Source organism: Tenrec ecaudatus, chromosome 16 (genome assembly GCF_050624435.1).
Source record: "Tenrec ecaudatus isolate mTenEca1 chromosome 16, mTenEca1.hap1, whole genome shotgun sequence".
Taxonomy (NCBI): domain Eukaryota; kingdom Metazoa; phylum Chordata; class Mammalia; order Afrosoricida; family Tenrecidae; genus Tenrec; species Tenrec ecaudatus.
This window is the reverse complement of record NC_134545.1, coordinates 9,243,298-9,265,695: the sequence shown is the minus strand read 5'-3', so window position 1 is coordinate 9,265,695 and position 22,398 is coordinate 9,243,298. Positions and strand designations below refer to the sequence as shown.

Genomic DNA, 22,398 nt, shown 5'->3' with positions numbered 1-22,398 from the left:
CCCGGTAGCATAGTGGTTACCTTGTTGGGCTGCTAACTACAAGGTCAGCAGTTAGAACCCCCCCCCCCCCCAGAGGCTTTCTATTCCCAGAATTTGTTATCAAAAGCCCACCCGGCAATTCTAGCCAATCCTATAAACTGAGTTTGGCTTGGATTCCGCCCTTCAAGGGAGTTCTGGTGGCAGGGGCAATTCTTTGTAGTCTAAAGATCAACTTTGTGGGTCTCGACCCCTTTGGGGGTCAAACAACCCTTTCACAGGGGTTGCCCAATTCATTAACAGTAGCATTGAAATTTTATGGTTTGGGGTCACATGTAAAAGGTCACGGCATTAGGGAGGTTGAGAACTGCTTTAGACTGACCCTAAGTTCGGCAATTTGAAAAATTACCCGCAGAGTTGCAAGAGGCTTTGTAGTCTTGGAAACTCAGTTCTACCACCCTGTGGGTTGGCAGTCAGAAACTGGGTAGCTTGATGCAAGGACTTGTGGAGTAGCTGCCAGGGGATATGGCAATGCAGTAAGGGTGCAGGAACTGAGAGGACCTGCCTTTGAAAACATACTCAAGCCAAGTGCAGGGAAAAGCTTCAGGGCAAGCTGCTCAAATTTCAGAGCCAATGCCTACTTCTAGTGTGGACTCCCCGCTTCATTCCCCACAACCTCGGGAGTACCATCGACTCTTACGCTCTGGATTGACTTTTGCCTCCCAAAAAATAGGACCCAGTACATGTATGTGAAACAACTTAAAAGCCTATACTTTCTTAATAATCTTAATACTGGTCACTGGCTTCTCATTAAGAACTTTTCTGCAGAATACCCCAGCCATCCTGGTGGCAGTTCAAGAGTGCAATGCTAAAGGGTTAGTGGTTAAACCCATAAGCCACTGAGGTTGACTTGATGGAAGTGGGTGAAGGACAACTGTAGGGGAAAAGATGTGGCAGTCTTGTCACTTATCATCCATCTACTTCATGTTTGATTGTCTAGCAAGGATCCAAACCTTGGTTAATTCACACTGATCCTATAGGACAAAGGTACCCAGCAGTTTCCTAGGCTGCAATCAGGATGGGAGATAGCCAGGTCTTTTCAGCCTGGGTTTCCACTGGCAACCTTTCCTTTAGCACACACACACCATTTCACTCCCAGACCTCTCTAACTTACTTAGATAAGGAACCCAAACCGGTTCTTATGGCCAGGGGTGCAAGAATCCTGGTAAAATTAATGAGAGAAAGTTGATCTACAGCAACAGGTGAGATGCTAAGATCAACCAGCATCATTCATCTTAAGATGTGCAAAAAATAAGGCATCCAGCATCTGAGAGAATTAAGCCTTTTAATTTCCTTGTTTCACAAATAAAGCTGGCTGCTTTGGTTGCTTTTTGGTGTCTAGTCAAAGAGACCAAATCCCATGTCCTCGTCCGACTCTTCCGATTCCTCCTTTGCTTCTTGCTTGGCCGGGGCCGAAGCAGCAGGAGCAGCAGTGGTGGCAGCGGCAGCCACAGGGGCAGCGGCCACAAATGCAGATGGATCAGCCAAGAAAGCCTTGACCTGAAGAAAGCCAAGGGGAGAAGTTAGTGGTCAACATCATTCAGCCACACCACCTTCCAAGCTACTGCCCACAACCTGCAGCACTCTGGAGATCCAAGTGCTCACAGGGCAGTTCACACCCTGACCCATTAGAATCACTGCTTCTCAAGGACACGTCTCCATTCCCAACACCACCGCCCAGTATCCACACTATAAAAGAGGACCTTAACCAAAAATATAGTCAGTGGGCCTACCCACTGTGGTCCTCGCGGGAGTGTTTTACCTTTTCAGCCAGTGGGAAGCTGTACTCAGTCTCCACAGACAAAGCCAAGACCCGCTTGTACCCATTGATGATGGAATGGGGCACAGAGGCAACAGTTGGGTAGCCAATCTGCAGGCACACGCTGGCAACATTGCGGACACCCTGAGGGAAAGAAACGTCATTTGAGGTGCGCAGACCCAGACTAAAGGCAGTGAGATCTGAAGGAAGCTCAATGAGGACGGGAGGCACTGAAGCTCTGACCAAATCCTGCCGCCAAAGTGACTCAAACCACCTGACCATATTATACTGCTCTTTTCATCCACACCCAACAGATACATTCCTTAACCATATGACGACGGATCATATTTCACTCATGTTCAGAAGACATTTACATATCCATTATTTCATCTCTGATCCTGCCACTAATCAAATCTTAGGCGGTGTTATGGCTGCCCCAAGAATAAAGCCTTCCTTCCAATGTGTCCAACAGCATTCAACTCCTCAGCTCCCACATCACGACTTAACTGATGCAATAGGCTGATTGAGTATGATGCTTGCTTGGGTTACACAACAGATGGGCCTTTACTCTGACAGCTGTGCTCTCAACCTCTAGGTAGGAGGGACGAGCAAGGGGGCTTCAAGTACCCAGCGATAGGGCTGGGGAGTGTAGCACTTTACCTCCAGGAAGCGGGTGTGCAGAGCTTCCTCTGTGATGTCAAGCACTTCCGGGTTGTAGATGCTACCGTTGTCAAACACCTGCTGGATGATCAGCCCAAAGGAGAAGGGGGAGATGTTCAGCATGTTCAGCAGGGTGGCTTCGCTGGCACCCACTTTGTCTCCAGTCTTGATCAGCTGCACATCACTCTGCAGAGAAAAGGCAATGGCAGTCAGCACTGGGTACCCAGCAAGGTCTCAGACAACAAGAGACAAGCCTACCCCCACCTGTCTGACACTCGTGAGCCAGATCTACTCACCAGGATTTCAATGGTGCCTCTGGAGATCTTCGTGGTGATGCCCAAAGCCTGGAAGAAGGAGGTCTTCTCGGGACCCAGACCTGTGTTCTGAGCCGGCACAGTCACCTCACACGGAGCGATGGCACCGGCACGGGCAGCAGCTGGCACCTGGACAAAGGCAACAAGCCAGGACAACAGAATGTCAGGATCAATTTTATTTTAAGAGGCAAAGCAGTTGGGTCCCTTCTGTCATCCCCATACCTTGTTGGCCAGCAGCATGTCCCTGATCTCAGTGAGGTCCTCCTTGGTGAACACAAACCCCACATTCCCTCGGATATGAGGCAGCAGTCTGCAAAGAGAATTTCGTAAATGACCTTTCTGCACACTGGGCCCTCCGGGCTGGGTGGGGAGGGACCGGTGCAGCTTGTGGGGGAAGGGACTGACTTCTCCAGGGCCGGGTTGTTCTCCAGGTGCCCTCGGATGGCCTTGCGCATCATGGTGTTCTTGCCCATCAGGACCACGGCCTTCCCGCGGAGGGACATGCGGATCTGCTGCATCTGCTTGGAGCCCACATTGTCTGCTCCCACGATGAAGCATTTTGGATAGTCATCCAAAAGTTGCTACAAGAACAAGGTCAAAACCACGTTCAGGAGGAAAAAAGGGGTGGGGACAATGTCAGGAGAAAATAAACCTATGCATTCATGATTCTTTCCATCTCAATCCCTTTCATCTTGTTAAGGGGACTGACCTGGGACAACTCCGCCCCACCAGAGCTACTAGATTCATTAACAGTATGTTGGACTGAGGTCCAAACCTACCAGCTGTTCAAAGAGCCAGGTGAGGCTTTAGGCTCCCATGAAGATTTACAAAGCCCCAGAAACCAGGCACGGGTTGTCAAAGTCCTAATTTAACCAACAGCAGTGGGTTTTGCTTTGAATTTATTTTTTTTGCTTTGAGTATTGAACTAAGTTACTGAGTCTGAATGATGGAAACTAGATCTCCACATTCCACCAAGGGGACCAGAAGACTTAACCTTGAGTAGATTTATTAGTTTTATCTTTTTTTTTCCAATCGTGAGGCACAAATGACACGCTAAAACGTCTGACTTTAACAGGGGGCCAAATGGCCCAAATACAGCAAGCAGAGTTAGGCTTACAACACGCAAAGGTGCAACAGAATGCAAAGACTTCGAAATAGAACCCTAACACTTAGGTGGTAGGCATTTCGTTATTCACTCTTCACATGTGTTAGAAGTTTGTGTTATCTGAAAATCGCCCCACCTAAAAACAGGAAAAGGAGCCCACAATAAACTCTGAAATGTCGACAACAGCAGCAGGGTCCATGTCTCCGACCACCCAACAGAACTCATCCATTCAACAATCCTTGAATTGGTGGGACTTGAAACAGGTGCCAACTTGCCCTTTATAAAATTACACTCCAGTATAAGCCAAGGGAAATGAGTCATGCGCTGCCCTGCACAACTTTAAAGAAATTGGGGCACGATCCCATTAGGAAGCCTGATGCACCTGAGGGCAGTCGCTCTTTATAAATCACCTCACCCGCCAGAACCTATGGGTCTAGAATAGGGGCCAAGCCAGAGCAAAATGTGCACATTAACGAGGTCTGCCGAAACGGCTGATTTGTACAGTTGGCACCAGCAGGCTCTCGGCACACCCAGTCCCCATTAGCGCCGGGGCTTGAGGCAGCACGGTGAGGGGTCCGCCCCGCCCGCACTTACGATTATTTTAAGGAAGTAGTTGGACTTCCAGGTCGCCCTGTCTTCCCTGGGCATCACGGCGGTGCGTCAGGGATTGCCACGCGGGGTTTAAAGACGTTGTCACTGAGGGAAGAGAGGAAGCTCAGACTCGGATCGTGCTCACGGGCACGCCCGCACCCGCCACCAAGGCCCGGCCCGGCCCGGCTCAGGCCCGAGGCCTGTACGTGGCTGGCCCCGCGCGATCGCTCGCCGGACCCGCAAAAAGCGGCTGCCGCCATCGCTCGGGGAGCAGACGAGCTCGGGTCGGACAACTCCCGCACCCAAGGCTCGCATTTGACCCCCAAAAAACACCCGTAAGTCCCGCAGGCAACACAAGCGCGAGGCTCCCGATCACACTAACCCCTAAGAGGACGCCTGGCGAGAGAAGGCCCGCGCGCCGGCGTGCTCATTTTATATGCGAGCCAAGCAGCCAATCAGAAGCCGAAGACAGTGTTCCCCACGCCTATTGGTTGGCGCCATCCGTCTTAGACATGGAAGTAATATAGACAGCCATTAGGTGACAGTGCTGCCATTCTAGCCAATGGGAAGCCGCCTTTTATAAAGTCGGTAAAGAAGGTACTGCAGAAGTTTGCAGCCTCTTTCTGAACGTTGCTTCCCTCTGCTGGCCTGGACCTGGGTTCAGTGTACACGTGTTCGCCTGGAGTAGTTGCTAAAACAGGGCTGTTAGAAATCATGTATAACTACTATAATAGTTTAGAACAGAAACGTCTACTTTATCTACTCTACAGTTTGGTTTTAAAAAAACAAGCGGAGCCTGCTTTCATCTGTTCAAAGCTTCCCCTTTCCCTCAATAAAAACCCAAAATTTAAAGCGCCTTTCAAAGGCTTTACATACCCAATGAAGAATAAATTTTAAAAGAAAGGGAAAAAAAGGCTCTACGTAATCTGTTCCCACCACCCTCTCAGTCTCACCTCCCACGTTTCTGGGTAACGACGACCCTCTGCATGTTTCCACTTTAGGATTTTCCCACGAGCTATTAACCCCTCCCGTAACCCTCTGCTGCTATCCTGACTCACCTGTGTCAACTAGGATCAACCATCACCTACCTGCTCAGTGAGGCCGGTTAGGTGCTTCCATTCCATTAGCAGAGACCTGTCCTGAGCCCATCCGAAATTACAAAACCCTCAAGACAGCCTCCATTATCCTGCTCTATTTTTCTCACTAGCACTTGCCACCTCCCAACACACTAGAGCATGATGTCTTATTATTATTGTCTTACATAATAGCTTTCTTCCTGAAACAATGCAAGCTACACAAAGGCAGAAGATTCTATGCCTGGCACCCACTAGGAAAGAAGGAAGGAAGGAAGGAAGGAAGGAAGGAAGGAAGGAAGGAAGGAAGGAAGGAAGGGAGGGAGGGAGGGAGGGAGGGAGGGAGGGAGGGAGGGGAGGGTCATAGCTAACTCATGGAGGAGACACAGCATTCGAGTAGAACTGCACCATAGGGTTTCCTTAACTGTAGACTTTTTGGAAGCAGATTGCCAGGCCTTTCCTCCACTGTGCCACTCTACCTTTAGGTTAATAGCTGAGTGCAAACTGTTTGCACAGGAGACTTGGCAGAGAGGAGGTAGTAAGTAGAGAATGTTTGTCGCATGAATGAACACAGGGTCTGCAGTCAGGAAACACAAGCCCATGCCCTTGCTCTGCCACTTGTTGACTGTGTCATTTTAGGAAATGCTTTCACCTTGCTAAATCGGTTTCCCTCCCCCTGTCTGCAATATAAAGATTGTAATAGTATTCACCCATTCTAGAGGTGTTATAAGGATTAAATGAGCTATCTTTGTGTTAAAATTTAGCACGAAAACTTAGATTGGCTGAATTCAAATCCCATCTAGAGGTGCCCCAGAAGAAAAGTGGGCAGTTACATAATCTCCAGTCAACTTGAGGAGGGGTGGAGTCTAACCTATCAATCAGGCCTCTGTGTGAGTATGGCCTTCTCCTGAGGATACTGGGAATTCTTCTTCCTCCCTGGAGGCGGGAGATACACTTTCTGCTTTGTCTCCCAGCAAGCAGATATTCCTGTTGACAAGCTATGTGGAGCTATGCTGATGGCAGCCAGGATCTTGGAGCTGGAGGAGCCACGTGGAAACCCACGCCAGTCAGAGATGCTTCCACTGCCACTGCATCCACAAGACTTTCCACCCACTGACCTGCGATCTTCCTGCATTTGGCCTCATTGAATGTGTTGCCAGAGTCTGAAGAGGAATTTATAGACTAGTACTGGACATATGGGTTAATATTGGGACTTAGGAATTTGGCCTGGATTGGGCTGGAATGTTCTTTTTATGTCTAATTACTCCTTTATATAAAGTTATTTCCTATACATATGAGTGTCCCTGGATTTGTTTCTCTAGTCTTCCCAGAATAATACAAAAATCCTGGTAATCTACTCCTAAAAAAACAACCAAAAAAGTCACTGAAAACCCTGTGGCACACGGTTCCACGCTGACACACCTGAGAAAGCCGTGAGCCAGAACAGCTCCATTCAAAGGCTCTGCACTCATGATGTCATCCTTTGCGGCCTCTGTATGGAGGAAGGGTTCTCAGACCCAGTGACACCTCAAAAGCACCCTAGGAGCTTGGTAAATATACAGATTTCCACGTCCTATTCCAGGCTCAGAGGATCAGAATCTACAGGAGCGTCTCAAAAGGCTGGCTGTTCAAACTCACCCCCGCCCCCCAGGCACCGTGGGAGATCTTTCTGTAAGGCCACAGTCTTGAAACAGGTCTGCTCTGCAGACACCGGGTCACCTTGAGTTGGAATCCATTCAACTGGGCAGCAACTAACAAGAGTGGCTCTGAGGGCTGGTGGTGATGCGAAGGTAGAATGCTTCCCTTCTAGATGGGAGACCTAGGTTGGAGCCCCAGCCGATGCTCCTCAGGGACAGCTCGGCCCACACCTGTCTGTCAGAGGAGGCCTGACATGTTGCTAGGGTGTTGCACAGGTCTCAGGGGAGCTTCCAGACTCAGATGGACTACAAAGAAAGATCCGGAGACCCACTTCAATTAAAAACAAAACACGATGGACCAAAACAGTCCGATCTCCAACACATTGTGGGGGCAGTGCCAAAAAAACACTTCATGCTGTCCAGACAGCCGGTGACAACAACCAGAACCAGATGCACTCCAGCTGTGACTGAGAAGTAGGCGGGTGAATACTCAGATTCCTGGTTGCTGACAGCACGTTTCGGCGTGCTCAATGTTGTGTGACGTTCATCTTTGCAACGTCCCTCTACAGGAGGAGGCAAGTACTCCCGCTGTAAAAATTCATCCAGGAAGTGAAACTATTACCCAAGTCGAGCCCCCCACTCCATGGGTGGTTACAGAGGTTACAGATGGTTTCAGAATTGAAATGCAGAAGCAAATTCAAAGCCTGTGGGCCTCACTGTACCTATAAGATTGTCCCTGGCCTTCCAGCCCTGTGGAAATCTCCCTCGAGGCTCCCTCACCCAGGTATATAAACACTCACAGGGTGTGCTCCCAAGGACGCCCTGGCTCTGGGGATATAAATATCCTCTCATTACGGTACATCAATATGGTGGAATACCATGAAGCCATTAAAACACCAATGCAGCTATCTACTTATTTATTGATTGGCAAGGACAATTATCCACAAAGCACAGTTAAGAGAAAAAGAAAAAAGGTAAATTACGATGCAGCACACCCATACGCGTAGAATCTAGATAGGATGAATCCACCGTGGGTGGGTCGGGATATTCTCTCAGAAAAGAACTGAAGGTAAACTTTCCAGTCCAGGCTCACTGGGAAATGGGCAAGATTTAGACTGGAACTCCACCATCTGCTTGTTCAGGGCCAAGGCAAACAGGCAAACTGATGCCACAGCCCAGGGGGACAAAGCTGAATGGGAAGAAAGCAGCTCCCAGGCCCCGCGGGTCCCGGTTCTTCTGGAGAGCAAAACCGCCAGAATGCAAATATGGACGTGACCACGTGGGGGCGGTCGAGCCTGGCCCTCTACAGTCCGATTCCTTCAGCGGGGAAGGCCTGGGCACGCCCACCTCGCTGGTGTCAGCCTCAGGGTGGTGGTCTGGTTCAACCCAGAAAAAACGTGGTCATGGTGGGGATTACCTTGTGCAATGGGGAGGGGGTAGGGTGGGGAGAGGCAGACGACACCCTAAATGCACTGACCTCCAGGAGCTCCCCCAAAGGCTGCTCCCAGCTCAGCCCCAAATGCTGAAGAACATGCAAAGCTCAGGTGTGACCCACGGCCCAAGAACCAAGGCCTCAGCTACCCCATGCCTCAGGCTTGTCATTTCCATGCTCCCCCTAATCTGTGACCCTGGGGACTAAGGGACGACCCTTGGAAAGGACAGTCACCTTGGATCACACAGAAGAGGCAGGAGCCCAGGTGAAAATGGCAAATTTTATTGGCAGAAATCACAGAATTGAAATGGCAGAAAGCCAGGTTAGAAGTTGATAGGAAAGGAGGGGGGAAAAAAAATCAACTGACCCCCCTCCCCGAGAAGCCTCAGTCCCTCTGGGGAGGGGGTTTGTGGGGTGGGAGTCACTGTAAACAGATCAGTAAGGCCTATGGGTGGCGGTGGAGATGGAGGCTGTGGGCTAAGCTCCAGCCCAGCTTCCGGGGAGGGCCGTCTTTAGAGATTCTCGGACCCCGGGGTGCTTGGCCCCTACTGTGAGGCCATGGGGTGACGCTTCATCTCTTCAGGCCCCTCTAAGGCCCCTTTCTGCTGACCAGCAACCCCAGGGCCAGCCTGCTCCTGTTGCGTCCTTGGGAAGAGTTGTCAGCCCAGGACCCTGTCCCTCTGCCTCAGGTCCCCCTGCGACGAGACCACCTGGAAACGGGCCAGACACTGACAAGCAATGCCTCCCAGCAGACTCAACAAGAACGGGAGGGCTTTGTAGTCAAACCTAGAGCCCAGCTTTCCTGAAGAGTGGGCCGCAGAGGAATGGTGAGGGGGACGTGTTTCCAGGGAGCTCCCACCAGGGGCGTGGCATCTCCTAATGGCTTAAGTAGGGCACAGCACCCCAAAGGTCACGTCGTGCCCCTTTTTGTGCCCCCCAGGAACAGGACAGGCAGGGTTCTGGATTCGGAGGCCAGTTGGCCTGAGGAGCTTGCTGGCCAGAGTGCAGGGAAGAGGAGGTTTCGGACACAGCAGTTTAGAAAACAGCCCCGGGGAGATGTGAGGGGAGAGATGGGGAGGCTCGGCGCGCTCCCACCAGCTTTGTGCTAAGAAAAAATAAACCCAATACAAACGGCTCGCCCGCCCCAGGCTCTCAGTACAAAGCGCGGCCCGTAGTGGCGGGCACGGAGGAGTATAAAAGGGGGATGTCTTTAAAATCTCTGCAAAATCAGTCTGTATAGAGAAGTAAAAGCAACGCGGACGCTATGAATTCAAACCTCAGTGTAGAAACCTAGCAAAGTCGGTCCAGTGTCCGGGCACAGTGGGGGGAGAGGGGAGCAGTTGGTGTGTGGGGGAGGGCTCCCCACCACACTGTCCCCGGGGACAGAGTGACTACAAAATGTTATTGCTGGGCAGGCCTTTCTCAGTAGGACCAGAGCAGTTAAAAAAGGGAGGGGAGGAGACAGTCACCCAGGTCCAGGAGACTGGGGCACAGGTGGAGGACAAGGGACCTGCCGTGGTCCCTTGGCTGCTCCGCCCGTGGACAGATGGATGGATGCTGGCATCATCTGGAGGGCGCTGTGTGTCCCCCAGGACTTTCAGAACAAGGATGGTTAGGTTAGGGGTGAGGGGAGGATAAAAAGACACCCCCCATCTGACACCGCTGCCCTCCCCAGCTCCACTGCAACCATATGAGTGAGAGATGACTCCAGTGTGGGGGGCTGGCTTGCAGGCCAGGTCTTGGGGAGGCCCTCCGCCATCCTGCCTCCAGGGGAGGATGGTCAGTAGGCCGACAGAGCTGCGGGCGGAGGGAGGGGCCAGAGAGGCCGTGGTGAAGGCAGGCAGACCGGCCTGTCCCCTTGGACACCCACTGAGGACTGGGTTCCAGTTCCTGGAGGTTGGCCCTTCACCCCAGCAGGTCTCTGGGTCACAGTAGCAGCCGGGGTGGGGTGGGGGGGTGGGGCCGGACCGGGAGAAGGAGGAGGGCCTAGCAGAAGAGCTTGAGGAAGCAGTTCTGACAGTAAGGCTTGTCATTCTGCTCCTTGAAGGTGCCCTTGTTGAGCTGCTTGAGGCAGAAGGCGCAGACGAAGTGCTCGGGGTGGAACTTCTTGGCCATGGCCGTGATGCAGCGGCCGGTGATGGGCTTCTGGCAGCCGGAGCAGAGGGAGCCGCGCCGCTCGTGGTAGTGCACCTCGCAGTAGGGCTGCCCGTCGTGCTCGAAGAAGCTGCCGTTGATGAAGGGCGTGAAGCACTCCTGGGGCGGCAAAGGGAAAGGGCTCAGGGGCTGGGTGGGCAGCAGGGCCAGGGCCGCTCCCAGCTGCAAGGTGCAGGACTGGAGCCTCCTCGTCACCAGCACTGAGGCCCACGGTGTGCCCGGCCGTGGGCTCACAGAAACCAATGACTACAGTGGCCGTTGTCACCGGCCTCTGTATCCAGGCAGGCAACCCGGGGGCTGGACCATGGGCAGTGGGCAGCCACTGCACCCCAGATGCGATGTACAGAGGCACATGCACACTTGGGGAGAGAGGCTCCCAGGAGTCATGCAGAGAAGTCAGGCTGCATCCCAAATAGCCTCTTGTGGGACCCCAGGGCGGCCCCGCCCCCCGCCCCAGAACACAATGTGGAAACCACTTCCTGCCTGTGTTCACTGACTTCATTTCCACATTTGCCCACCCCCCCCCCCAGGGCTGCCTCACATGCCTCACAGGGGACACTGTCCGCATTGCCCCACCCTGGTCTAAGCCCTGGTCAGTGGTGCAGTGTGTTAAGCAAGCATCGGGCTGCTTAACAGAAAGGTCAGCGGTTCAAACCCGCTGGAGAAAGAAAACACTGTCTGCTTCTGTGGAGATTCCGGCCGCAGAAACCCGGGGAGCAGTTCCGCCCTCTCCCACAGGGTCGCTTGAGTCGGGTGGACTGGACTGGACGGCGGTGGGGGTGGAGGGCCTCACCCTGCCCGCTCACTCCACGTGTGCCCGCTGGGACACTCAGCAAGCCCCCAGGGGACGGCCCAGCCCAGCCCGGGGTGCCTTACCCGGCACACGAAACACTCGGGGTGCCACAGCGTGTTGAGGGCCGAGATGTAGTTTTCCAGGATGGCCCGGGCACAGCCGCCACACTTGGGCGCGAACATGTCGAAGTAATCCTTCCGGCAGTAGGCTTTGCCATCTTTCTCGTGGAACCCTGGGGAGGGGGGCAGCGGGTCCAGTTAGGGCCTCCAGCATAATGCCCCCTCCCTCGGGGCACCCGACCCCGAAACCAGCCAGGTCACCTCCCCGAGGAGTCAGTCAGTACCTTCAGGGCCGAAGAAGGCCCCGCACTGGGCACAGAAGAAGTGCTCGGGGTGCCACGTCCGATCCAGGGCCGTCACCACTTTCTGTGAAGGGGCAGCGTGGCGTCAAAGCGAGTACCCAGACGGCGGAGTGGGGGGGGGGGCTCCCAGGATAGGGTCCTAGGTCTTAGCCTTCCTGACTGTGGTCCAGCCTGCTGTTGACGTTTGGATCTGTGCACGGGCCTGCAGGACCACCAGGCTCCTGCAATCCCCTCCGGCCTGGATCACAGCTTCTGCTGTGGGCTCCCTTTATAAGGAAGGTTCAGGGAGGGTGAGCCTGGCCCCAAGGTCACACAGCGGGAGCGGGGTGCAGGGAGCCTCCTGGCCCATCAGACAGCCGCTGCCCCCCCCGCCCCCCCCCGTGGGCAGCCGGCACTCACGTCCAGGATGGGCCCGTTGCAGTAGCAGCAGCGCGGGGAGAAGAGGTTGTGATAGTCTTTTTCACAGTAGGGCTGGCCGTCCCGCTCGAAGAAGTTGCGGGAGCCGATCTCCTCTTGGCAGTGGGTGCACACAAAGTGTTCCGGGTGCCACGTCTTCCCCATGGCGGTCACCACCTGCGCGGGAGATGGGCTGTGGGTGCAGTCGGCCGGGGAGTGGAGCTCCGGGTCTGCCCGCCTGCATGGCCCTGCCCGCCCCCAGTCACCTGCCCGGCGATGGGCTTCTTGCAGGCCCCGCAGACACCTTTGGCCACTGTGGCCACGCCCAGCTTGTTCAGGTCGGACTGCAGGCTCCCCAGCATGCTGTCCAGCTGGCTCCCAGGCTTCGAAGGGCCCCCGGGGGGAGAGCTGCTCCCCGCCTTCCCCTGGGACATGAACTATGGAGACAGAAGGCCACAGGTCAGGTTTTAGGGACTAGGTTGTCTCACAGCTCAGGGCCTTTCTCCCTGCTAGCTGGCAAAGTAAGATGGTGGTGGTGGGATCAGCCCACTCCAGGGCCCTAAAGAGTCAACTCAGTGGGACGTGAGGCAGCCAGATGCTGAGAGGTCGGCTCTGCCTGTCTGCTGGGGGGAGAACTCGTGGTGCCCAGCTGGCTGGAGAACCCGGGGGACTCTGGGCCCCCAGTCTAGGCACTGACCCCTCCCTCGCCTCGCCCTTGACTGCTCTGCCTGCCGTCCGGAGCCCAGTCTGCCGCCCAGCACAGCTCTCCGTCCACATTCTGCTCCAGGCCCTGGATCTTCAACGCGGACAGAAAAGAGGAGGGAAAGTTTTTCAGAACCAAGGAAGAGGGAATAGGGGGACTTCATCCACCACGGGAACTTAGAATGAGCGAAGAAGGCTTGTCTCTCTGGCAACACTGTACTCAAGAGAGCGTGTCCCTTACCAAGAGAGAGGGAGAGGGAGGGAGGCCCAGCAGAGATGGAGGAGAAGGAGCGGGGCCAGCCAAGGTCGAGGCCAAGAGCAGGGATCAGGGACAGAGGAGCCTCTACAGGGAGCCAGCCCTGGGGGGTGGGGAGGGATGACACAGGCTCTGTGTTGGGGTTGCGGGCTGTGGCCGTGCATATGCGTGCTGGGACAGGGCAGGGCAGGGCGGTGCTGAGAGGCCTGCCTGCTCAGAGGGGAAGAGCGAGTCCTCGTCTGTCTGGCAGCCCACAGACCTCAGAGTGACCGCTGTGTGGACGGGAGAGGCAGGGGCCCGCCCAGCAGCTGCCTCCAAGGGCAGCCCAGGGGAGCCCCGGGAACGAGCGGAGGGTCCCGTGACAGCGGGGGTGGGCAGGCTGGACAAGGGAGGGGGGTCACTGGCTGAGGCGTCTCTGCGATGCTGGGGCAGAGGGGCAGGAGGAGGGGAGGCCAGCACAGAGGCAGTCCGTCTCAGGGGGACGGGAGAGCTGGGAGAGAAGACAACCTGGAGAGAAAAGAGGCGGAGCAAGAAGAGAAGTGAGACAGGCAGCCAGCACGGAGCTCAGAGACAGGTAGACCCTGCCCCCCCCACCCCAGGTCCAGGCTGTGCCCTCCTCTCTGCTACCTTCTCCACCAGCTGCCCCCCAGCCCGCCTCCCTCGAGGCCGCACGGTGATGACCACTCCCTCTGTCAGCCAGTCCTCCGCAGAGGGCCCCGCCGCCACCGAGGCCGCCTCAGGCTGGACGCCCAGCCGGGCCTGCAGCTCGGAAAGGAGCTGCTCCTGGGAGGGCGTCCTGCTCAGGGTGGCGGGGTCCGGCCGGCGGCGGGGGGAGGCCTCTCGGGACATGGGGTGCGCGTGGCCCGTCTCACGGCTCCTCCTGATCACAGAGCGAATCTGAGGGGTGGGGAGGGGACGCTGTCACAGGCCCACCCTGCTGCCCTTGCAGTGGGCACACACACAGGCCACAGAAGAGCCAAGCAGAGGCAAGGTGGCAGCAGGAGGGCCTGGGGCGAAGGCTAGGGTAGAGCAGCCTCCCTTGAGATCGGCACTCGGCATCCAGGGCCTCAGCTTCTCCATCCTGGAAATGGGGCCACGCTGTCTTCGCAGCCTCCATCCCAGGCCTGCCACAAGGGTTATCCGTGAGACAGACGTGGAAGCTCTTAAAAGGGAAGTAGCTTCTTTCTTTCCTTCCTTCCTTCTTTCTTTGGCAACAGGAAGCGTAGCCTTTCCTGGCGGGGCGGCTTTAAGCCTCCCGTCTTCCGCTGTCCACTGGCCTGCCGACAGTCGCGGTCATCGAGCAAGCCACAAATAAGAACATGGATTCCTGAGGGGCTCGGGGGTCTGGCCTAGTTTCATCCTTGGGACAACCTTGGCGGAGAACCTTCTATGGTTACCCCCATTTCAAAAACGAGAAAACTGAGGCCGGGTGGGGGACACACAGTGCCTGCATCCAAGTCTCTGATTCCAAAAGCTCATGCATGTAGCCACGCCTCCCCCCACACCACCCCCCCACACACAGAGCAGGGTCAGAGGTGGCTTCTTCATTGTTTTGAATATACAGGAGGTGGGTGGTCACTAAGAGCCACCCTGGGGTGGGGCCGCCCCTGTGCAGGCCTGGTGGTTAGGGGTGCAGGCAGGTCTCTGCCTGGTAGCTGTGCACGTGCACGAGGGGTGGGTGGCATGCGGCTGGGAGGCGTGCTCAGCCATCGGCAGGCCTGAGAGGGCCAAGTGCAGCGGGCAGCCATGCGAGTTGGCGCCTGCCTGTCCGGAGGTGGAAATTCTCTCAGTGGGCTGGTGCGTGTCCTCGGCAGAGGCTTGTGGAAGCTCCACAGGTGCCTGCCCGGCCTCTGCAGCAGCCACTGGCTTCCCCGGGTTCTGCAGTCCCTGGTCTGGCCCCCACTGGCCTCTGCCGTTCCGGGCTGTCTCTCCATCTAGCTTCTCCTTCTTAGCAGCAGGGGCAGGGCAGGCCCCTTCTGGTCCTGCCGGGTCTGCCCTGGCCTTGTCTCTCCACTGTCCACACACCGTCTCGAGTCTCCACACATCCGGGCAGATAGCCTGGCGGTCCACGGCCACAACAGCGGGCTCGGCCACGTCCTGGACGCTGCGTGCAGCATCATCTTGGGTCTCCAGCTGGACCGTCTCCAAAGCCCCCAAGCCTACAGCCCCGTCTCCAGTCTCCTGGTGGCCTGCGTACCCAGCTCGGCACAGGGGATGGCTGGGGGGCTCCCTGGAGGGCTCCCCCTCTGGGTTCCAAGTGTCTGCAGTGCAGCCTCCTCTCTTGGAATCTAGGGCCCCCCGGAAACCCTCTGCAGAGGGAGCCCTGGAGTTAAGAGTGCCCAGAGTACCCCCAAAATCACTGGAGAACACAGGAGCTAGGAGGCCCTGGCCACTGCCACTGTCCTCAATGCACTGGACCTCAGGAGGATGAGAAGGAGGAAGTGTGCTGGGTGGGGAAGCAGCGGGGTGGGCCAGCAACCCGGGGGGGCTCAGCGCCACTGCTGAGGAGCTGGTCTGGAAGAGGAGAGAGACAAAGGTGGAGGAGAGAGGAAGAGAGAGAAGGACCAGGTGAGGCAGGATGCTCACTACAGGGTGGGCTTGATGGAGGGACACCAAGACAACTGGCATCTATGTTGGCTGAAGGGGCTGCAGAGCTGAGGGTGGAGACTGACACTTGAAGATGACCCAGCCCTAAAGACAGCGCGCCCTGAGTCCCACCACCCAAGCCCCCGCCAGGAGGAGGACCAGAGAGAGAGGCTACAGGTGAGGTGGGCAGGTGAGGGGCTACAGGTGGGGAGTCCAGTGACCAGGGAGGCCAGTCTAGGACACAAACTGACAGAGGCAGCCCTGTAGACACTCTGGCTTCCAGCTTCCCACATCCCCTCCCCGGGCCCTTGCTCGAGACGTAGCCAGGAGCAGCTCCTGACACCGGTCACCTCAGGAAGCAAGCACAGACCTGCAGGCACCAGGGAAGGGCACCCAGAGGCCAACATCGCCGTCCAACCAACTGGCTCCTGACAGTGGCTGTTCCCAGCATCCACGGGTCCCAAGTGCTAGGTTCAGCCCCTCCCCCAGCCACAGGCTCTTGCTCCACCATGATGACATGACTGCAGGGCCAGGAGCACTCAGACCACTGGCTTCCCGCCTCTGCCCCACATCAGGCCCTTCGGGGCCCGGGGTTTCCAGTGGAAGGCTGACATCAGCAACAACTGAGAGGTCCGTGGGAACTGAGCCCCTCGGAAGAAAACAGCCCGCCTGGCAGGCCGGGGGCAGCAGGAAGCAGAAGGGTGTGTGTGGCACAGGCAGGGCAGGCTTGAGAGCCTGAAGGTTAGGGCTCACACAAGCCCCGGAGGGAGCAGGGATGGCAGGCAGGCAGGGGCAGAGGTGGCTGAGGCAGCAGAAAGAAAAAGACGCACTGAGGGCAGCCAGCGTGGGAGACGGGACTTTGGAGCAAATGACCTCTGAGGCACGGGATCCCAGGCCCCAGAAGGGATGCCCTCCCCCTCCAAGGGCAGCCTGGACACAGGGTCCTTTGTCTGAGCCTCTGGGAGCCCTGGGTGGCAGGAATGTCCTTGCTGAGTGCAGCTTGGTCTTCCCAGGAGGACGCTGGGGCAGCTCGACCCCCACACATGCAGGCCGGCCTCCTTCCCCATGCCCTGGGCACGCTGGGCCCTGACTGAGGCAAGGGAGGAGCAGGCTGGGCACGGGAGGAGGGACACAACAAGGGGGCCAGGAACACAGGGCACCTTGAAGTCCGAAAGGGAGGCCATCAGCTCGTCCAGCTCCCGGGTGGCTGAGGAGGCCGAGATGCGGGTCTGCTGCTGGCTGGCAGTCACTCGCTGCGGGCTGCTCACCTCACCCTGGCTCACAGTGATGGCGGGGCTGCAGGGCAGGCGGGCGTCAGCAAGGGTCTCCATTTCGGAGAGACCCTCCCCATGGGGGCCCACCAGCTCCCACACTCTCCTGGGGACTCATCACTGGAGGGGCCGCCAGCCCGAGGGACGGCTTTCTGAGGTGACCATCGGAGCTGGGAGAGGAGGGGCACCCCAAGGTTCGCATTCTGTCCTGCAGGCTTAACCCTCACAGGTAGGCGGTCTTTCCCCCATTTTCCCTTTGGAGAAATTCAGAGAAGATCAGAGCCGACACTGCAAACCGAGGGGGCTTTCCATGCCCCCAAAGCCCATGCCCCTAACTGCAGGGCTCCGGGCATGCTCAGCCAGCACAGTGGTTTGGCATCCGGTAACCACCCAACAGACTCAAAGCCACCTTGTAAGCTAACAGACTGCTCTCTGGGGTTCCTGAGGCTAGAAATCTTCACTGCGCACACAGCCCGGTCTTTCTTCCGCCAGAGACCCCCAGATGCGCTGCCAGGGTTGACTCCACCTCACTGTGGGGCGCACAACACCCTGAGCTGCCAGCCAAACGGTCAGCAGCGCCAAACCCCTAGCAACTCATCGGGAGCAAGAAAAAGTGACCGTCTTGGAACCCAGAGGGGCAGTTCTGCCCTGTCCTGTAGGGTAGCTGTGTGAGGGGAAGGCAGGTGGGCTGGCCTGGGGCACTCACACGGGGCTGGGCACGGAGCTCTCCAGCTCATCCAGGAGGCTCTCCACGCTGGGCCTCACGTCTTCCAGACCCCGGCCCCCACCGTTTCGCGTGGGCTTCTCTTTGGTCGAGGGCCCGGCTTTGGTGCCCAGGGGGCTGCTGTTCTCTGGGATCCCGTAGTGCGGGCTCAGGGCTGCAGGTAGCGGGGGGCTAGAGTTGGCCTCATCTTGAGGGGAGACAGAGAAGAGAGGGATGGCTAAGCCCAAGGGCCCACTGGGGCCCGAGAACAGGGGTAGGGGGACGGAGACTCACCTGCCAGGAAGCCGGGGGGGCTGTGCTGCACAGCATTGAGCTCCAGCAGCAGGCGGTCCAGTTCCGAGAGGTTGCTGCCCAAGGAGGAGCTCATCATGGTGGGCGAGGGCTCGGCTGACTTCTGCTTGTTGGGGAAACTGCAAGGGGCCCAAGGGAAAAAGACAGTAGTGGAGGGCACCTCCCAGGAGGAGGCCAAGGCCGAGGGGGATGCCGAGTCTGCTCCAAGGCGGGCAGGTGTCAAGATCCAGGGCAGGAAGGAAGTCTTGCCTCGGTCCGTCCTCCCCAGCGTGGAGCTAGCTTCCAGGAGCCTCTGCATGAAGTTTGTTTCCAGTGGCCCCCGAGGCAGTGGCCCCGGCCCTGCCCAACAGCACCCAGGTCCCCAGGGCAGGCAGGTGGAAAAGGTGGGCATGTATGTGTGTGTGTGTCTGTGTGTGTGTTGGGGGGAGGGGAAGTACCTGTAGACGTGTTCCTCTTCGCCGGCTCGGGAGCACGCAGAGCCGAGGCTGCCCTGTGGAGTGGGGGCGCTGGAGCCAGGCACAGGGGACGGAGGCTGCAGAAAGGACAGTGCTGAGATGGGGGTGGACTGAGGTGGGGGGGGGGGGCAGAGAACAGGGGCCCCCAGTCACCTGCTCACAGCCTGTCTCACCAGGGAATTTCCAAGTCCCGACTGGGAGACGGTGATTAAGCTGTGGTTCACTGCCCCCACCCCCACTCCACCAGCAGGGGGTGGGTGGAAGACTAGGACGGTGGGGGCGGTGGAGCCTCCCCACGCCTCACTCCTTCCGTCCTTTAGTGACTCTCCACAGCCTGCCGACAGGCTTCTCTGGCTGACTGCTCCAGGGCCTCCCTAGCCAGTCCCCGCCCGCTGTACCTGCTGGTGGATGAATCGGGAGCCGCTAGGCTGCCACTGGTCCAGGGGGTCGAGGATGGTGCCGTTGAGGGCCTCGCTGGATGGGGGTGGGGGCACCGGGGGTGGCACGGCGATCTCCTGGTAGGTGTGGTTTCCAGTTGGGTACGCGTAGGGGGTCTCCTCGGTCAAGAAGACGGGCCGCTTGGAGATGTGGGAGGTGGTAGACTCCAAGTCGGCCAGCAGGGCATCTACAGAGAGAGGCAGGTAAGAACCAGGGCCCGCACCCCTGGAGCCCCTGCCTGGGCCAAGCAGACACTGTCTGGGAGCGGAACGAGCTCTTCAGCACCAACCCCAGAGGCTCCGGCACCACCCCTTGGAGCAGGCGACCTCATGGAGCCCAGCACCTAGGAAAGACCGGCACACCCGCCTGCAACTCACTGCTCTGACACACCAACACCGCAGGGCAGCTCTGAGGGCGGGCGGGGCCCCACGTCATGGGGAGGCATCCCCACCCCACACACACCGGGCCTGAGGCTTGCCCTTCATCCTGACTGAGAAGGCCCTGGAGTGCAGCTGCCCTTCTGACCCCTACCTCTTTACCTCTGGGCTCCTCCCCAGGTTCTGGCTGTGGGGAGGGGGCTGGAAGGAGGCCTTGCAGTGGTCCCCACCCCCTCGGTCGAGCCGGGTGGAGGGGCAGGACTGCTCAGTCGGCTGTTTCTGCGGAAGTCTGGCAAGCAGCCCAGCCCCAGAGGCTCCAAGGCCCCAGGATCAGCTTTTAGAGGCAACACGGGAGCGCACGGCCTCTCCGCTGACAGGGCGGCCCGAGCGCCAGACCAGGAGGGTGCAGCTGGAGAGGCCCGTGACCCCTACCCCGCCCTCCCCACTTGAGATGTTCAACAGCCCGCAGTCCAGACAACTCAGGCCGAAGGCACGCTTGCAGCCTGGCTCCTGTGAGTCCAGGCTGGGTCACAGTCACCGGGGCCTTGGTCCCGTTCATGAGAAACAGGTCCTGTGAGGGTGTGAATGCCCCCCTTGAAAAGGGAGCAATGGGCTTCCAGGCGTGAACCCAATGTTCACCACCACAGAGTCCCATCGGCTCACGGCGACCCCACAACCATAACACAAACGCCACGCTTACTCCCTGTGCGTCCATCCCGACTGACCGCAGTCCCATAACCGAGACCATGACCAAAAACCAAAACATCCAGCTCACAACCAACCGCTGAGTCAATCCCAACTCACAGCGACCCCGATCATCCACAACACCGAAAAGCCAGACTCACTGCCCTGGAGTCCACCTGGCTCCTAACCACCCTGTATCGGGTTTCAGATGTGGCAATTCTCTATGGGAAGACAGCCTCAACTACCTCCTGCAGTGGCTCGTGGGTTTGAACCAGCAACCTTGTGGTTAGCAGTCCTAGGCTTACCTGATGTGCCACCAGGGTTCCTTCCCCAGGGAGCACAGCTAGTGAGCGCCAGGACTGCAGGGACTCCTCCAGCAGCCTCAGAGCACCCTCACCCCCCAAAATGGCCTATAGGTGATGTTGTGCCCCAAGATGATGCTGTACTGAAATGGCACTGAGGGACACCAGCCTGAGCCTTCCCGTGGCTCTGTCCCTACCACACCCCCACTTACAGGAAGGCCTTGGACTCCGGGCTCACCCCTTCTCCCAGCCGCCCTGACTTCATAGCCCGCGACACAGGTCACACCTACCGAAGGCTCCTACCCAGAGCGTCAGAGGCGATATGCGTCCCAAGGCCCGGGACCCCAGAAAAGACAGCAGGGTCTGAGGGGTCAGTTCCTGCAGCCCCCAGCTCCCCTGAGGAGGCCTGGCTTCCTTCCTCTCCAGAGAACAGGAACTAGAGGGAGTAGGTAAGGGCGGAAAAGGAACTGTGTCCACAGCCAATCCCAGTGTCCCTTGCATAGCCACACCTGCTGCTGTGGTTCCACACTGTCCCCACTTCCTCTGGGTCAGTCTTCCAGGGCGGGGCGCAGGGGGTTCTCCAGTCAAGCAGGTCCTGAGTCGTGTCCTGAGTCATCTCAAGGGGCATAGAGTTCCCCCTCTGGTCCCCCTGTACCCTTACAGCCGCTGGGGAAACAGAAGCTCTGAGAGGCCAAGTCACGGCCCATAGCACCAGAGCCCATTTGGGGGACCACATGGGGGAGCTCCAAGCACTCATGGGAAGCCAGATGGGCAAACTGTCCCTGTTCCACATCTGAGCCCCAGACTCCACTGCCCCTCACCCCCAGCCGACCTAATTCTAAGGGCCGGCCGGCTCATTTATTCATTCAACAGGCTCTTGTCAACACTGATAAGCATGCCGGTTAGACTGCTTGCCAAGAGGGTGTGCCCTGGAGTGGAGTCAGACACCAGTCCAAGTCTTAGCTCCTCCAGCCACTGTCCCAAGGCCACAAAGCAAACTCCCGGATGCTAAGCCTCAGTGTCCTTGGTAAACTGGGATGAAAAGAACTCCCTGGAAGCACTGGAGTGACAGGTTCATGCAGGATTGAAAAAAAAAAGACCTGTCACTGCTGAGTCACTTTTGACTCGTCATTTGTAACGCACCCCTATCCGATGTTAGGGAGAACTGCTCCTCATGGTGTCTCTAACTGTCATCTTTATGGAAGGTTGCCAGGCCTTTCTTCTGCCATGCCACTGGCTTCACACCATCAACTTTTTGCTTCAAAGACAAGCACAGACTGCTTCTTCTCTCTGGGATGACTGGTAGAGGATCCCAAAAAACCAAACCCACTGCCACTGAGTCAATAGTGACTCACGGTAACCCCATAGGGCAGGTTAGAACTGGCCCTGTGAGTTTCCGAGACTGTGACTGCTTATGGGAGTGGAAAGCCCTGTCTTTTTTCCCCAAAGAGCTGGTGGTGGTTTCGAACTGCTAACCTTGTGGATCACACACCAAAACGTAACCACTACGCCACCTGGGCTCCGACCCTGGATAGGGTAGAAGGTGCAAAAACACATTGGTGACTGCAAACGTGCTTGCACCGCACTCTGAAATAAGAAAAACAGATCCTCCTCTGAAGACGAGAGTACAATGCAAACCTCTGACTACTGACCCGCCCCCTAAGCCCCGGAGAATCAGGGTAGGCCTCGGGAAGTAACGCAGGAGCATTCAGAGTGAAGTACAAGGGGGCTTCGGAAAGGTCCTGGAAAACCCAAATGGGAAGATAATGGAATCTTTTCACAGACATTTTTTTGGTCCCCCTCCTTGTCAGGAAGAGGTCCTGCATTTTTCTGCTGTTGTTTTTATTTTTTGGCAAACCTTGGTCCGAGTGAAGGAAGGGAACTGCAACAGGTACACACACAAGCCACAGCGTCTGTTTAGTACAGCTTCCCCCTCTGTCTAATGGTCTGGACAGACTTGGGGGTCAGGCCATTATCCCTCAGGTCCCCCACAGAGCCCTC

General features: G+C 57.1%; 2 protein-coding genes across 4 annotated transcripts in view; both read right to left on the bottom strand.

Annotated features, from left to right (window-relative positions):
• Positions 1 to 1,304: 1,304 nt before the first annotated feature.
• RPLP0 (ribosomal protein lateral stalk subunit P0) lies at positions 1,305 to 4,901 on the bottom strand. The gene is made up of 8 exons (XM_075534017.1): positions 4,848 to 4,901; positions 4,469 to 4,570; positions 3,175 to 3,350; positions 2,992 to 3,079; positions 2,752 to 2,898; positions 2,456 to 2,641; positions 1,799 to 1,939; positions 1,305 to 1,536 (listed from the first exon to the last, which is right to left on the bottom strand). The coding sequence occupies exons 2-8, from the start codon at positions 4,520 to 4,522 to the stop codon at positions 1,375 to 1,377; spliced, it is 954 nt and encodes a 317-aa protein (XP_075390132.1). The 5' UTR covers positions 4,523 to 4,570; positions 4,848 to 4,901; the 3' UTR covers positions 1,305 to 1,374.
• Positions 4,902 to 8,873: 3,972 nt separating this feature from the next.
• PXN (paxillin) overlaps positions 8,874 to 22,398 on the bottom strand; it is a 48,069-nt gene continuing 34,544 nt past the window's right edge. Inside the window, exons 2-13 of one of the 3 annotated variants that reach the window (XM_075533327.1) lie at positions 18,995 to 19,221; positions 18,579 to 18,673; positions 18,124 to 18,260; positions 17,833 to 18,037; positions 17,016 to 17,151; positions 13,480 to 13,776; positions 13,009 to 13,107; positions 12,578 to 12,748; positions 12,315 to 12,488; positions 11,898 to 11,979; positions 11,638 to 11,786; positions 8,874 to 10,860 (exon numbers count right to left, since the gene is read on the bottom strand). In XM_075533327.1, the coding sequence (XP_075389442.1) occupies positions 10,594 to 10,860; positions 11,638 to 11,786; positions 11,898 to 11,979; positions 12,315 to 12,488; positions 12,578 to 12,748; positions 13,009 to 13,107; positions 13,480 to 13,776; positions 17,016 to 17,151; positions 17,833 to 18,037; positions 18,124 to 18,260; positions 18,579 to 18,673; positions 18,995 to 19,221 (2,039 nt within the window). In that variant the 3' untranslated portion in view covers positions 8,874 to 10,593. The remainder of the gene's footprint in view (positions 10,861 to 11,637; positions 11,787 to 11,897; positions 11,980 to 12,314; positions 12,489 to 12,577; positions 12,749 to 13,008; positions 13,108 to 13,479; positions 13,777 to 17,015; positions 17,152 to 17,832; positions 18,038 to 18,123; positions 18,261 to 18,578; positions 18,674 to 18,994; positions 19,222 to 22,398) is intronic. The other 2 variants (XM_075533325.1, XM_075533326.1) reach the window with 2 other exon arrangements.

Coding starts and splice junctions, on each gene's coding strand:
- RPLP0 (XM_075534017.1), bottom strand. CDS start 4,522: ATGCCCAGGGAAGACAGGGCGACCTGGAAGTCCAACTACTTCCTTAAA. Junction 2,642..2,751: donor GAGGCACCATTGAAATCCTG/GTGAGTAGATCT, acceptor TTTTCTCTGCAG/AGTGATGTGCAGCTGATCAA. Junction 1,940..2,455: donor TGCACACCCGCTTCCTGGAG/GTAAAGTGCTAC, acceptor TCTTTCCCTCAG/GGTGTCCGCAATGTTGCCAG.